This window comes from Moschus berezovskii, chromosome 17 (genome assembly GCF_049115385.1).
Source record: "Moschus berezovskii isolate FMDL1 chromosome 17, NW_MosBer_1.0, whole genome shotgun sequence".
NCBI classification, from domain to species: domain Eukaryota; kingdom Metazoa; phylum Chordata; class Mammalia; order Artiodactyla; family Moschidae; genus Moschus; species Moschus berezovskii.
In genome coordinates, this window is record NC_142476.1 from 9,069,755 (window position 1) to 9,085,364 (window position 15,610).

General features: G+C 38.6%; 1 protein-coding gene across 6 annotated transcripts in view; it reads left to right on the top strand.

Moving 5' to 3' along the window:
- KCNT2 (potassium sodium-activated channel subfamily T member 2) overlaps positions 1 to 15,610 on the top strand; it is a 448,004-nt gene that overhangs the window by 348,554 nt on the left and 83,840 nt on the right. For 4 of the 6 annotated variants that reach the window (XM_088845012.1, XM_088845009.1, XM_088845010.1 and 1 more), the window contains 2 exons: positions 3,590 to 3,661; positions 7,305 to 7,439. In XM_088845012.1, coding sequence (XP_088701138.1) covers positions 3,590 to 3,661; positions 7,305 to 7,439 — 207 coding nt within the window. The remainder of the gene's footprint in view (positions 1 to 3,589; positions 3,662 to 7,304; positions 7,440 to 15,610) is intronic. The other 2 variants (XM_055419934.2, XM_088845013.1) reach the window with 1 other exon arrangement.

Genomic DNA, 15,610 nt, shown 5'->3' on the forward strand with positions numbered 1-15,610 from the left:
TTAAAATACTGCTTCATTTTTAAGGGAGAAATAAGCTTAAAAGTGGGATTATGAAATGATAACAAAATAAACTCTTATACATTCATTTCTTGAATTTGAAATTTAAAAATTGAGTTTATTATAGTGTTAGTTGCTCAACTGTGTTCAACTCTTTGGAGTCCTCCAGGCATCTCTGACCATGGGATTCTCCAGGCAAGAATACTGGAGTGGGTTGCCATTCCCTTCTCCAAGGGACCTTCCTCACACAGGAATTGAACCCAAGTCTTCTGAACTGTAGGCAGATTCTTTACCATCTGAGCCACCAGGGAAGCCCCCAAGTATATTATAGTTATTAGTTAAATGGGGAATAATGATCTTCAACTTGAAAATCCATGAAATTTCATGAAACTTTTCATTTCCTATCATTAACTGGTTAATTCATAGTTGTGTATAATCACAATTTTTGTAATGAAAGTCTGTGAAGATATTTAAACTCATAAATAGTCATCTTTATTACTTGAGTTACAGATAAGACTGATTAATGATGTGCTCATTTTTTCTTTAGTAAGCAGTTTAGTGCCATAAAGACCTTTGCCAGTTTACTTAAATATGTAGACATAGTACATATGATTGATATATTCCTTATATTTCAGGTGTCCTTCCAAGCCACCTTTATCAGTAGAAGTAGTGGGTGGATCTATTTACTACACAAGTCAAATTTTGCAAAGTATGACTTCACCAGTGGCTCAAGGGGTAAAGAATCCACCTGTAATGCAGGAGGTAAAGGAGATCAGGGTTCAGTCACTGGGTTGGGAAGATCCCTTGCAGGAGGAAATGGCAACCCATTCCAGTTTTCTTGTCTGGAAAATCCCATGGACAGAGGAGCCTAGCAAGCTATAGTCCACAGAGTCGCTAAGAGTCAGACAGGACTTAGTGACTAAGCACACATGCACATGGCATACTGGACTCCCTACATTAGATATACCTCATCAGAATTATATATTTACCAGGTTTCAGATGACTTGCCTTGCCTTGTAACATTGCTGGATTCATGTAAGGATGAACCATGCTACCATAATACAGATGTTAATTTCTCAAGATTTGAAAGATTGCTTGTGCATTGTATAATAAATGCATTTGTGGCAGAATGGCATGTCTGTAAGATTCACAAGTTTCCTAACAACAGGCAGTAATTTTGATGTCTAAGTACTTTGAATGATTTCTACTTGACAGAGCAACAAAATGCAAAGACCAGATCTTCAGTTTTAACTCTAATAGCAGGGTTGGCATAACATAAAGACTTACTTTGTTCCTTGTGACCCCAGTACTTCTCATCGCATGGAAAACTTTTTGGTATCTTTATTAAGTTGAATTATTTAATAACATCAAGTACTGTTCCAAGTCTTTGGAAGACAGATATGTTACAGTGGACAAATGGTCAGAGAAGATAGTGTAAACAATGGAAATGATCTGAATTTTTTAAATTAGGAGATTATTTCACACAAGGTATAGCTGTGCAATTAATAACAAGGAATTATGAATATAATTCTGCTATGTAAGTTATTGAGCTATGCGTTTTATCTGACTGGAACTATGTAAGAGAGAGAGAAAATAATGACCCCCAAAATGATACAGTCCAAAGGATCTTTCAAAGCACCACAGAACCTCAGCGCTGTCCCAGTCTGTGCCACTCGAATCCTGATATCTTCTTCCATAACCACAAGGCAGGCAGGAAACAGAGAAGGTCTGAAGTGAGCAGTGTGAATACCCCTTCTAACTGTAAGAAGCAGCACCCAGAAAGAGAATAATTGGCAGGCACTAGTCAAGACCACTACGGAGTATATATGATTCTATTTGTGAAACCAACCTACACCATGAGCTTTAAAAATATTTGTATCCTGTGATTCACTAATGGGAAAACTTCCATGCATGTTTTGGGGCAAATAATAAAACCAAATGCTCGGAAAAAAGTCACCAAAAAAAGTCCAGAGCAGTAATTTTTATAATAGCAAGATATTAGAAACAGCTTGTCACTCCAGGGATTAATAGCATAAAAGTGAAAATAACTTAGAAACTGAATAATTGAGGTTTTATTTTTAAAAATGCATTGTGGTACATTTATAATATGTAGTAATATGGGACCACTTAAAATGGCTAGGAAGTCATTTTAGGAATGAAGGTGGGAATGTCATCAACAGTGAGATTCTTTGGATGTTTTCTTTCTGTGATTCACTGTACTAAATATTATTTTTCTTTAAAGTGAAAACAGATGAGATTGATCAACAGGAAGAAGTGAATCAGAGAGAAGAGACTCCTGGCTGGGATGCTGTTGGGGCTGTGCTCCCCTTTGCCTAGAAGTCCCCTCTCTTCCCCCTTTGCTGGCCCATCTCCCACTCATCCTCAACATCCAAATCAAATATTTCCTCTAGTCTGTCTCCCGAATGCAACCCATTTCTTATTTTTCTGCATATTCTATAATTTTGTGCTTTTACATATGTGTTCCAAAAACTATTTCGTGTAGTACAAGCTAACAAGATAGATATATATATATTTTGCATACACCTCAGTATACCAAAATGTCTATTATGGGAAATTCTTGGATTCAAAGATGCTGAGTGAACAGATGCATGAAAAAATTGATAACTTTATACAATGAATACAATCAATTAGGTAATTTCTAAGGACTCTTCCCGGAGAAGGCAATGGCAAGCCACTCCAGTACTCTTGCCTAGAAAATCCCATGGATGGAGGAGCCTGGTAGGCTGCAGTCCATGGGGTCGCTATGGGTCAGACACGACTGAGCGACTTCACTTTCACACATTGGAGAAGGAAATGGCAACCCACTCCAGTGTTCTTGCCTGGAGAATCCCAGGGACGGGGGAGCCTGGTGGGCTTCCATCTATGGGGTCACACAGAGTCTGACACGACTGAAGTGACTTAGCAGTAGCAGCAAGGAAACTTCCAGGTTTATGAGTCTTTCCCCAAATGTGCATAAAGAGTAAAGATTTCAGTTGTAATACGACTTGCTCAACAGTGTATACTGAGAAAACCAGTAGTGTAAAAGGTGAAATACTTTCATTTTAATTCTGTATTATATATATATATGTATATTGCATGGGTACATATATTTACTTATTCATATGTTGATATATTAAGGGACATGTTGTGATTCTCTATATCTATTAGAGAAAATTACTCTAGATAGACACACTAATTTAATTTCTTATATTTTATATCATCAAAAAAATCACTAGTTTCCCATTTTACAAGATTTTCTCAAGATGAATCATTTCAAACTCTTTGAAAAAACTTTTTAGTCATAAACTAAGAGTATCAATTCTGTAGAAGACTGCCATAATGTTTCTGATTTAGAAAGCAGAAATGCGAAATTGGTGGTTGTTTTTTTTTTAATTACTGAGTGCATTGTATTATTCATCACACATAAAAATGACAGTTTTAAACTAATGTTAAGAGAAAAGGCATTTGAAAATTAATCTTGTCAATGGCATTTAGTATTGGAAATGAGAACTGAGTCAGCTTACTTCCTTCCCTAGAAGTGCTGCCACTGTTGTGACACTGTGTTTCATTTTGTAACCCATGTGCTACTTAGGCCAGACATGCATTTTCTGGATGCCATCTGTTGGTTTCCAATGGTTTACTACATGGTGGGCTCTATTGACAAGTAGGTGACAAAATCTTTGGCACCCTCACCAGTGTGGTGTCCTGTGCTTGTCATGTGCTGTGCCCTGGTGTTGCATGTTGAGTGTAATTTGCCATTTCAGTGTTGTAAATATGATGTATATTGCATGTAGAGCTTATGTTCTCGTGTTATACATCTTGCATTCAAACTTCCTAAGCAGTAATCGGTTGTTGAATTAAACAGATCTTGTTGCATGTCAGTCTTGTTCCATTTCTAAACCAATTCAATTTTGTATCATCTACAGCAGTAAGATTTTTAACTGTTAACATTGTGATAGAGAAAACCTAGAACTTCAACATTGTGCTGCATTGGTATCATCACCATTACTTTTGGAAAACTTTAAAATAATTTGGAATGCTCATTTTTAAGTCAAATTTTTTAATTGGAGCATTTCCTTAGTTTATTCTTAGAACATATTAGAGTCTGTAATTTCTAATAATTTGTTAATTTAAAGTCAAATGTGTGTGATGCTTCAGCTTTAAAATACAAATTCCTTTATATGCATTAACATGACATTGTAACAAATACTAAAATTAAAAGATCATAAAACTAATATGCTTATAAAATGTGTTAATCTTCCATTCTAAAAAAATATCAGCCAGGGCATTGCAAGTAAAATGCTGAAAGTTATCCACTGAAAACTCCCATGTTTACGTTTCCCTTGTAGATGTTAAAAAAACAAAGTTTTGTAACTTTGAGAGTGTTTATTGACTGTGGATACATTAATGGCCAAACAGATTAACACACATTTAGTCTCCATTCTACATGAATATACCTGGGTTTCCCTGGTAGCTCATTGGTAAAGAATCCACCTGCCAATGCAAAAGATGCAGGTTCGATCCCTGGGTTAAGAAGATCCTCTCGAGTAGGAAATGGCAACCCACTCCAGTACTCTTGCCTGGAGAATCTGTGGACAGAGGAGCCTGGCAGACTACTTTCCATGAGGTCACAAAAGGGTTGGAAACAACTTAGCAAATAAACAACTACATTAATATAATTTACATTACTGTTGTCATAATACTAACCAACTAAAATATAGAGGTACTAAAACTATTATTTGAATCCATGAAAGTGAAATCAACCCATATTTTATCATTACTAATGTTTCTTTGATGTGATATTAATAGTATTCTATTAAAATTCATTAAGACATTATATTTAAAAGATACAAAGTAAACCTCTCATCCATCTTTTCTGATGTAAACTATAAAATGAATTCTCCCTCTATAAAAGTATTAATGAGGAAGAAAAGAAGAATGGAAAGGATCAAATTCCTAGCATTAGAGGTGAAAAAGGATTGACTACAAGTCACCAATTATTTAAACTGGGTAATCGGTACAGGAGATTCACTGTAGTATTCTCTTCTGCTAATGTTTGAAATTTTCCTTAAATATAAATGAGCAAACAAAATCTATGAATGAATTAAAGCGCTCTCACAAACACTCCTCTATATTTATACCTTCACATTCTGGTTCTCCTCAAAAAGGAAGTCTTAGAGAAGGGTAGAAAGAGAGGCATTGCCAATTGGATTATCTGTAACTTTTTCAACCATATTGACTTTTTTCTTGTGCCGCCATCTGGTGGCCAAACTGTGTAAAGCACTCATGCTAAATTAAAAACAGTCTTTGTAGATAAGATAGTGGAAAGAAATCTTGATACACACAGAATTACAAAAACAAATTGCTAGTCTACTAAAAAGATGAACAATAAAATACCATTTTAAATGAATACAAATAACCTAAAGTTAGAACATGAAGAATAAAGTTTCTATGTGATTCAGAAATGCCACTCTAAATTTATATAGATCCTATAAATTTCTTTAGATTTAAATTCATACTCAATTACTAAAATCATTTGCCAGTACTACAACAGCCAGTATTTTGAGTGTGGAATTAACTGATATGTACAGGTTTGGCTAGCAAGTAACTGTTTAGTACAAATATTCTCATAGTGACTTTTTTTGTCAAGTCTCAACTTCCTTGATTTATTGACGATGAAATATTCATTTTTATTACAACTTCTATGTATCATTTTTTGATCCAGGTCACCTTATATTACATTAACTTTCCCTTTTCCTATATAGACAATTTGTTTAATGGGGGAAATAAAGATCATAAGAGCTGAAATATGAAAAAGTGAATTGACACTATAATAATAGTGTGTGGTCATAAGATTTAGCATCATTTTTATGGTCCCACAGGGATCATATTTGCTTTCCACCTTCTTCTTCCCTTTAAAAAGTATTTTAATAGATGTAAGAATAACTATAAATTTCCTAGATAAAAGGAACACCCTAGTAAAGTATTCCTGGAAATTTAAACTCGGTCATCATATTGATTAGATGTTATGGTCCTGGCCCCTCTTACCATAGGAAATTTATTTGGGATAACATTCTGTTTCCACAGTTTTAGCCATAAAACCCCTGCTATAGAACACTGTGCATGATTCAAGCAAAATATTTTTTCTGGACTATTCCTGGGGATCTTGGACTCAAAGCTTTGGTAATACTCTCTCGCCTTTTAACAGAGTAAGAAATCTTGCCTCTTGCCTTCCCGTAACAGGAAAATAATCCCCTCTAATGTGAGACAGCTAATTCAAGGGCTCATGCAGTTTGAGACGATCTTTAGGAGAATTAACTGTTCCATTTAAGAATCTAAAAGGAGCTACTGCTCTTTGAGTTTTACACTTTTTACTTTAAACTGGAAGATGTAGAAATCAGTTAGCCCAATTCTTCTTATTTGTCTTCAGTCAACTCTGAACCTAGAATACCCTTGCATTCACTCAAGTATAATCTCCCTTCTCTAATTCAGTCCTATTTTTGAAATTTGTGTGAAGTAGAGGCAATGAGAAATGATTTTCTTGATTCAGCTTTTGCTATAACATTGTTTTTAAATTCAATGCTAGGTAAATTTTTTATCGCTGAAAGGGGAGATGACTGACTCTATGGTAACTCATAGGAACTTGTGTTTTAGTTTAGCAGTTGTTTCCTGCAACCAGCAAATTTAATTCATTTAATCACTTGCTCAAAAGTGTCTAAAAGGCCGGCTTGAAAGCAAATGATATTTGTATATTTTACATGTTTTTGGCTGTGTAGGACCAATCGATAAGACATAGCTTCACACAGATAAATAGACATTTTAAAATAAATATCTTTAATAAATATATTTCCTTGTTAGGCTTCACCACCTAAATTAATACATGTTCATTTCTATTCTTACCAGAAGTGCCTCAGAGAGGAAAAAAAATGCAAATGACATGTTTTTGAAATAATATACTAACTAAAAACAAAGTTCTAACATGCTCTCGTTCTGATTGCAAAATTGGTGTTTTCAGGCTTTATTTATAAAATTCATAAATATTAAAGAAAGATCCTTAATGCATATGCTTTGAAATTATTAAGATCTAATGACGCATAAAGAACCCCCAAATGCAATTTATTTCATATCTCTGGAGAATATTGTATTTTATTAGTTCCCATAACATCTATCAGTGTCCACTCTGTGCAAGCCCCCTATAACAGTAACCTCCTTCCTATAAGCGTGGGGAGCGGGTAGGTGAGTTTCAGCACCATCCTAATACTGAGATTTATTGAAAGTTCACTTTTCTCTGTTGATTTTTATCAAAGCCTAGATGACTTACTCAGGTGTGGAGTGACTTTTGCTGCCAACATGGTGGTCGTAGATAAAGAAAGCACCATGAGCGCCGAGGAGGACTACATGGCGGACGCCAAAACCATCGTCAACGTGCAGACCCTGTTCAGGTAAACGTCTGGGCAACCTACCCCTTCCGCTGACTTACTGTTAACCATCCGTGAAGCACCTCGATCATAAAACAGATGTAATTTAGGACCTAATGTGTGACTGGGTCGTATGTGAAATTTAATTTTTAACACAAGGTCAGCAATTCTTTTGAAAATAAAAAGAATAATACATCTGTTTTCTTATATAGTTTAACAGATTCTAAAAAGTTGTGTGTGGTAGCAGTCATGATTTTTTTTTTTTTTTTTAGTGTTGTGCTTGTTCTGATTTTACTTTTATGCCTAGCAGTGGCCAAAGATATGCATTTACGTACTGAGTAACCAGGAATAAAAGATTTCAAGGCTCATTTACCCATGTCAGGAGCTAAGTCATAAGCTTATCCTCGCTGTTTTACTGCCTTTTGTGAATTCAGCCCACCCAGATAAGAATTCCTGTTATAGTAGTCTTTGGGTAAGAATGAGCAATAGCGACCAGATAAAAGTTCATGCTGCGAGCAAAATCAAACGCACTAGTAGGGACTTTCCTGGCAGTCTAGTGGTTAAGGCTTCACCTTCCAACGCAGGGGTTGCAGGTTCAATCTCTGTGTTATAGCAAATTCAATAAAGACTTTTTAAATGGTTCATAAGAAAAAGGAAAAAAACAAAAAACAGTCAGTTTACCTCTAAAGAGAGTCACCAGTAAATTGAGACATCTGCATCACTTGGAATGATTCTTTCTAAATTCATTTAATATTTAAATATCTAAAAGATCATTATTTCAATTTTATGAGTTTTGCAGAAGTCTAAAGGAAGTATCTGAGCTACCAAATTAAGAAAATGAATAAAACAATCTGAACTTGATTTTTTTTCTCCCCTCCCTTCACACCTTCATATTATAGCAGAACATGTATTGAGGGTAGTTATCTGTTTACAGTTTGAGGTCAGAATTCTGGAGAGTGGAGATTTGTGTCTCATTTAGGTTATTACATGAATTTAGGTAAATTACTTTTCTTCTCTAAATCTTGATGTCTGAATCATAAGGTTGTTGGAGATATAACAACATATACCTGCCTGGTCAATTTCAGTTTCTCAATAAATGTGCTCAGCTGTGTTCAGCTCTTTGTGACTGCTTGGACTATAGCCCACTGGGCTCCTCTGTCCTTGGAATTTTCCAGGCAAGAATACTGGAGTGGGTTGTCATTTCCTTTCCCGGGGATCTTCCCGACCCAGGGATCAAACCTGTGTCTCTTGCATCTCCTGCATTGGCAGGCTGATTCTCTACCACTGTGCCATCTGGGAAGCCCCAATCAATGTTCTGCATGCTGTACTAAGTCATTTCACTCATGTCTGACTCTTTGCAACCTTTTGGACCATAGCCCTCCAGGCTCCCCTGTCCATAAGGATTCTCCAGGCAAGAATACTGGAGTGGGTTGCCGTGCCCTCCTCCAGGGGATTGTCCCCCAGTGAATGTTAGCTGCTGTAATTATTAACCATATAATTATCACCTCCCTGGGGCAGAGTGGAAAAGCTGTAGACCTTGGAACAATATAGCAACAAACTTCATCTGACATCTATCTCAGAGGTTCCCACAGAAAATTCCTAAATGTGACTTTGAGTGTATTTCTTAACCTCACTGAAATTCAGTTTCCCTTATCTATAAAATGCATGTGGAGAATAATTCACTCTTCTTGCAGTACCAGTGTGAAGACAGGAAATCAAGTATGTAAAGAATCTCTCCATCATCTGGAAAATCTACCATGAACTTGCCTAGAACCTCCTCCTGTTCAGAAGGAGTAATACATCATCTGAAGTCATTGTAATGGGGTGGATCATTTAGAATATAGCTCACTAGTCATTGAGCTATGTAAGTAGTACATTTAAAAGTAGCATAACACCTGCTTAAAATATGACATATTATATATAAGCATTTTTTTTCTCTTTAGAGAATGAAAAAGGTAATACAGGGTAGAAAATTAATGCAGAAGGATGAGATTTATAGTCAATGAATAAAATCAAGTCATAGTGTTTTATTCCATGCTTGGCAAAAGCTAATTATAGTTTTAGCAGGAGAGGGTCCTGGGTCTTTAATTAAGCAGGCTATTTTAATTTTCAACTTACAATGAGTTTATTTGTATTATAGTGAAATTTCTATTGATTTGATATATGTTCTGAATGAATTATTTTTATGTCAAGAGAATAATAAATCCCCATTTAACTGAGAGATGCAAAGTGTCTAATTAATCATTTTAAATGAACCAGAATACCTAAGGGCAGATACACATGTGCTTGCTGATGGTGGCAAGCCTGCCTGCCCTGAGTACCTAGTGGAAGAGCGCCACCTCTCGAAAGGATGAATGGAGAGCAGACGTGCGCCTTTGGACTATTTCGCTATTAAAGTGGCCTATCTTCTGCAAGATACGTTAGAAATTATGCAATTTGTATAGTGCAAAAACACATCTAGAGCGAATAGTTTCAAACAAATTTGAGAAGCACTATCAGATACCCAGATGCTGCTCTTCTCTTTCCTCTGTTCATAAAGGCATTATTATTTATCTAAGTACAAAACAGTATTTTTCAGGAAAAAAGATGTTTGAGACCCACAGATATAGAAAACAAATTCATGGTTACCAAAGCGGACAAGGGGAAGAGGGATAAATTAGGGGATTGGGATTAACATATACACACCACTATACATGGGGGGCTTCCCCTGTGGCTCAGCAGTAGTGAATCCACTTGCCAATGCAGAAGACATGGGAGACTCGGGTTCAGTCCCGGGTCAGGAAGATCCCCTGGAGGAGGGCATGGCAACCCACTCCAGTATTCTTTCCTAGAGAATTCCTTGGGCAGGGAAGCCTGAAGGGCTGCAGTCCATGGGGCCACAAAGAGTCAGAGACAACTGAGCATGCACACAAGGCAACTACTATATATAAAATAAGCAGCCTATAAGGGAAAAGAACTTGAAAAACAATAGGTATATATGTATGTGTAACTGAATCGCTGTGTGGTACACCTGAAACTAATGCAGCGCTGTAAATCAGCTGTAATTTTTTTAAAATACGGTAATACTTAAACGTTAAAGAAATCTAGGAGACTTTTTGATGGAGTAATTCATCAGTTAATTAGGCATGCTGAACTAGGCTAGTCTTATATAATAATAAAAACCAGATATCAGTATGTCCCTATGGTATATATAATAACATTTATGTAGATAAATAACCAGAATTGTAGACTTGGTAGTTTCATTTTATCACCCTTGAGGTCACTCTTCCACAATGCTTATAGGTTTCAGTTCCTGATTCACTGTGACTCTTGCCAGCCCTGCTTCTACCATAATTCTTGATGATTTCAAAAATCCTAGGCAGATGGTGCTTTGGATATCTGGCCTTAGTCACCCATTCTCATGTGAGTGGAGAATCAATAGTTTCCACTCCATATTCTGAGTTGCATTCAACTCTCTGATTTTCTATGTCATTTCTTCTCACATCCCCAACTCTGAACCGTCCTTTTTCACTGGAATCTACTGTCCACTGATCCTACTGTTCTTAGTCACCTGAGGGCTCTTCTTCCTTCCTTACCCCAATTCAGTTCCAAGATCAATCATGATAAACAGCCCTGTGTTGATCCTCTAAATAATCACTGATGATCTACTGCAAGCTAACACCAGTTTCGACTCTGCTCCTCTTTTCTCTCTTCCTCTTACTCCCAGTTTTCTGACCTTTCATCTTTTCTGTCCACCACTTTGCATGAAATTTCTAGAGGCAGATGACAAATTGCAGAGGGAGGATCCACTTACTCTTATTGTAAGCATCAAGCTCCCAGAAGTCCAGTCAGTGTGTGGATTGCAGACTATTAGGATAGTATTAGCAGATATTAGGATAAAAGCTTAGGGCCCCATCTTCAAGAGAACTAGATTCTTACACATTGAGTTTGCAGGAGGGAATAATGTTAAAAATGAATTTGTTGTTGTTCAGTCGCTAAGTCATGTCCTGCTCTTTGCAACCCGTGGTCTGCAGCATGCCAGGTTCGTCTGTCCTCCACTATCTCCAGGAGTTTGCTCTTTAACCACCTCATCCTCTGCTGCCCCTTTCTCTTCTTGCCCTCAATCTTTCCCAGTATCAGGTCTTTTCTAATGAGTTGCCTCTTCACATCAGGTGGCCAAAGTATTGGAGCTTCAGCTTCAACATGTGTCCTTCCAATGAATTTTCATGGTCTATTTCCTATAGGATTGACTGGTTTGATCTCCTTGTTGTCCAAGGGGCTCACAAGAGTCTCCTCCAGCACCACAATTTGAAAGCATCAATTCTTTGGCACTCAGCCTTCTTGATGGTCCAACTCTTACATCCTTATGTGACTACAGGAAAAACCATAAAAGTCATTAAAGACAATTTAATACAATTTGATACAAACAAATGTTAACACTTCACATAGTGTGCAATTTCCATTCCCAAGGGTCCAGAGAACTGCAAAATGGGATGCTCTGCTGTGCTTAGTCATCAGTCATGTCTGACTCTTTGTGACCTCATGGACTGTAGCCCACCAGGCTCCTCTGTCCATGGGATTCTTCAGACAAGTGTACTAGAGTAGGTCACTATTTCCTACTCCAGGGGATCTTCCTGACCCAGGGATTGAACCAACGTCTCCTGAGTCTCCTTCATTGCAGGCAGACTCTTTACCTGCTGAGCCATGGGGTGGGTGGAAATAAGCTTTTTAAGATTAAAGAATAAGAAACAAGGAAGAGAAACAATAGAAAATAAGGAAATAAGTACCAAGCCCAGAGTTGGCTTGGCATTTGCGGATTGGCTGACTGGATGTAATCTCTGGTTGAGTGGGACATTTACAGGGATAGGAATGTGATTTAAGTTTTGGTTTGCAGATATGGCATCGGGACAGGAGCCATTCCGTCTTGGACCTGGGGTTTATTTCAACAGTAATATCTCTAAAATATCTCAGCCAGTCCTTGCATTGTAATGACCATCATTCATTTCCTCAAAGAAGAGCCAGTTCTAATCAGTTTATTAGTAAAACACACGGTATTGACAGAAATATAGCTAATAGAAGCCATTTCAACTCTAGGATGTACACTCTCTGATGAAAAACAAAACTGAGGCACCCTGGGTAGTGAAACTAAATGCTAGCTGCAACTGGAGTTTATCTTAAACTTGACTCTGAACCTATCACACTGTTTGTGCTGAAGTATTTTAATATGAGAGATAGCCTAAGAGTCATTCAGCTGATATTGATGAACTTTGGGATTTAAATCGGAAGAGTTCCAAAGTCTGACATCAACTTCACTTGAATCTAGGTAGTCTGAATGTACCCAAACTCTTGCATCGTCCTGCCAAGCAAGGCTGTTGAAAGGACTAAGTGAGATGATTTCTGAGACGTACATAATAGGCAGATAGTAATAGGCAGTTTCTACTTATTAATAGAATGTGTCTTGTAACCCAAGAATGTGTCCTTTAAGCAAACTTGAATTGCTGTTTCTAAAATACTGTGGCCACCAAAATGTGGCACCAGGCAAAACCACCAAGCATCGTGGTTAGTTTATTAATTAGAAAATTGGGACAAGAATTTAGATGCATTACTTCTTTGGCTTATTCATTTCTAGGAGACAATCAAATCTTGTGATCTCCTTAGTATCTGGATGTTTTAGATGAATAAAATTACTGTATGCTGTTACTTTATATAGGGTGATGCTACATTTTATGTTAGCATTTCTGTGTAGCGGTTTGAGCCATGCCATTTTAACTTGATTAGTTTGGCATTCTGTTTGGATGGGAGGCCTTTTGAGTTTTACATTTTCTGCTTTTAAAACTGTGAAGGAATATGTTAGAAAAATCTTCAATCTGTGCTTATATTAGAGATAAAAACAGGGTAGAATTCAAGTACGAAATGAAAGTTAAGAGTGCTCTAGCTCACAACTTACTAATATAACTGATATGACCAGTCTGGAATAAGGTTGAATTTGTTATTCAGAAGCTCAGATTGATCACTTGAGCTCCTACCTGCCCAGCTTGCTAGGACACACAGCTTTACTGACCAGGGCTCTTTTCTCCCTGGATTGTCTGAGGACCCTCCAGAGTTAGTCCTCAAAGATCAAAGCAAACAAGACAGTCTCCTTAATTCATTGGCAGTGTTCGTGTGTGTGAGTGGGAAGCAGAAGAGGCTTTTGGGGGTTTGGGGGGATTTGGGGAGAATTCCTTTCCACCTGGAGTTGCATCTGAAACATCGCTTTGTGATAGAACCCTGGACAACAGATTTTAATGTACCTTCACCCAGTGTGACAGTTACCTGTTTGCTGTTTGGGCCCCAAAATACCCACCCAGGAAGTGATTTGTCTTTAGCATACAAAATCTAGAGCGAGGTACCCAGAGTGTTTAACACTCCAACACTTAGGGAGAACCCCTGAGGCGTGTGCTAGGATGGCTGGGCCAAGAGGAACCTCCAGACTCAGCCGTGCTTTGTGCCAGCATATGGTGTCTCTGCAGAAGGACCTGAGCGGATCCTTACCCAGATGCATGCCTCTCTCCTGGGGAGTTCCCTTTGTGGGCTCCTGCTTCCCTGGTGGCTCAGAGGGTAAAGCGTCTGCCTGCAATGCGGGAGACATGGGTTCAGTCCCTGGGTCTGGAAGATCACCTGGAGAAGGAAATGGCAACTCACTCCAGTATTCTTGCCTGGAGAATCCCATGGATGACGGAGGAGCCTGGTGGGCTACAGTCCACGGGGTTGCAAAGAGTCGGACACGACTGAGCGAGCGACTTAACCTTAACCTTAAATTGCTCCATAGAGCAGCAAACTTCCTGTGGATGACCTCTAGCCCAGAGGTTGCCAGGTCCCCTCCCCTGCTTTGCTCAGAAGAGACAGTTGGAATCCCTAGCAGCTGGCCCACCTGTTCCCCTAAGGGCTGTTTCAGAGCACAGAATACAGTACCAGATAAGGTCTTTATCATGGTGTTGCTGTTATTTAGTTGCTTAGCCATTGTCCAGGAGAAGGCAATGGTGACCCACTCCAGTACTCTTGCCTGGAAAATCCCATGGACGGCGGAGCCTGGTAGGCTGCAGTCCATGGGGTCGCAAAGAGTTGGACACGACTGAGCGACTTCCCTTTCACTTTTCACTTTCATGCATTGCAGAAGGAAATGGCAACCCACTCCAGTGTTCTTGCCTGGAGAATCCCAGGGACGGGGGAGCCCGGTGGGCTGCCATCTATGGGGTCGACAGAGTCGGACACGACTGACGTGACTTAGCAGCAGCAGCCATTGTCCAACTCTTTTGCAATCCTTGGACTGCAGCCCTCCAGGCTCCTCCATCCATGGGATTTCCAAGGCAACAATTCTGGAGTGGGTTGACATTTCCTTCTCCAGGGGATGTTCCCAACCTGGAAACTGAACCCGTGTTTCCTGTGTTTCTTGCATTGGCCTGAGCCACCAGGGAAGCCCCTTTGTCAACGTAGATCCTGTTAAAGTGTCTCTCCACCTCCCTAAGCAACCTTCCTTACACATCTCAGAGAAGCACTCAAGTGAGTCTTCCAGGCACATGATTCCTTAAAAAATTTTCAAGTTGAAAGAAAAGCTGATCCTCACTTTCAAATTTAAATTTCTCTTGCTGAGGTTTTACCTAACAAGACACTCTGTATATTTGTGAAATGCTGAACGTTTTCACACTTTTATTAACAAGTGTTAGTACCTGAATTCACCTTAAATAGGCACATCAAAACGTGCCTTGAATAAAAACAACCATTTCCAGCGCCAAAGACATTTTGAAGTGGCAAGTTTTGCTCCACTTTACAAGGAAAATATTAAGCAAGTCATTTAAAGATACAGCCGGAAGGATTGTTAGTTTGGCAACTAATGAAAGAAAATAGAAGAACCTATGTGATCTAGTCCAGTGGGTGAAGAAATGCCTCCCTGAGGAACTGGTATTCAATCTTTAACTAGAAGGGCATCCCAGGAGGTACAGTGGCAAAGAATCCGCCTTCAATGAAGGAGACGCAGGTTCGATTCTTGAGTCAGAAACATCCCCTCGAGGAGGGAATGGCAACCCACTTTTTGCCTGAGAAATCCCATGGACAGAGGAGCCTGGTGGGCTACAATCCATGGGGTCACAAAGAGCCAGACACAGCTGAGTAACAGTATACTCGCTCTTTTACTGGAAAGACTGAGTGGGTGTAGAGATGAGCAGAGAATTCCACAAGAG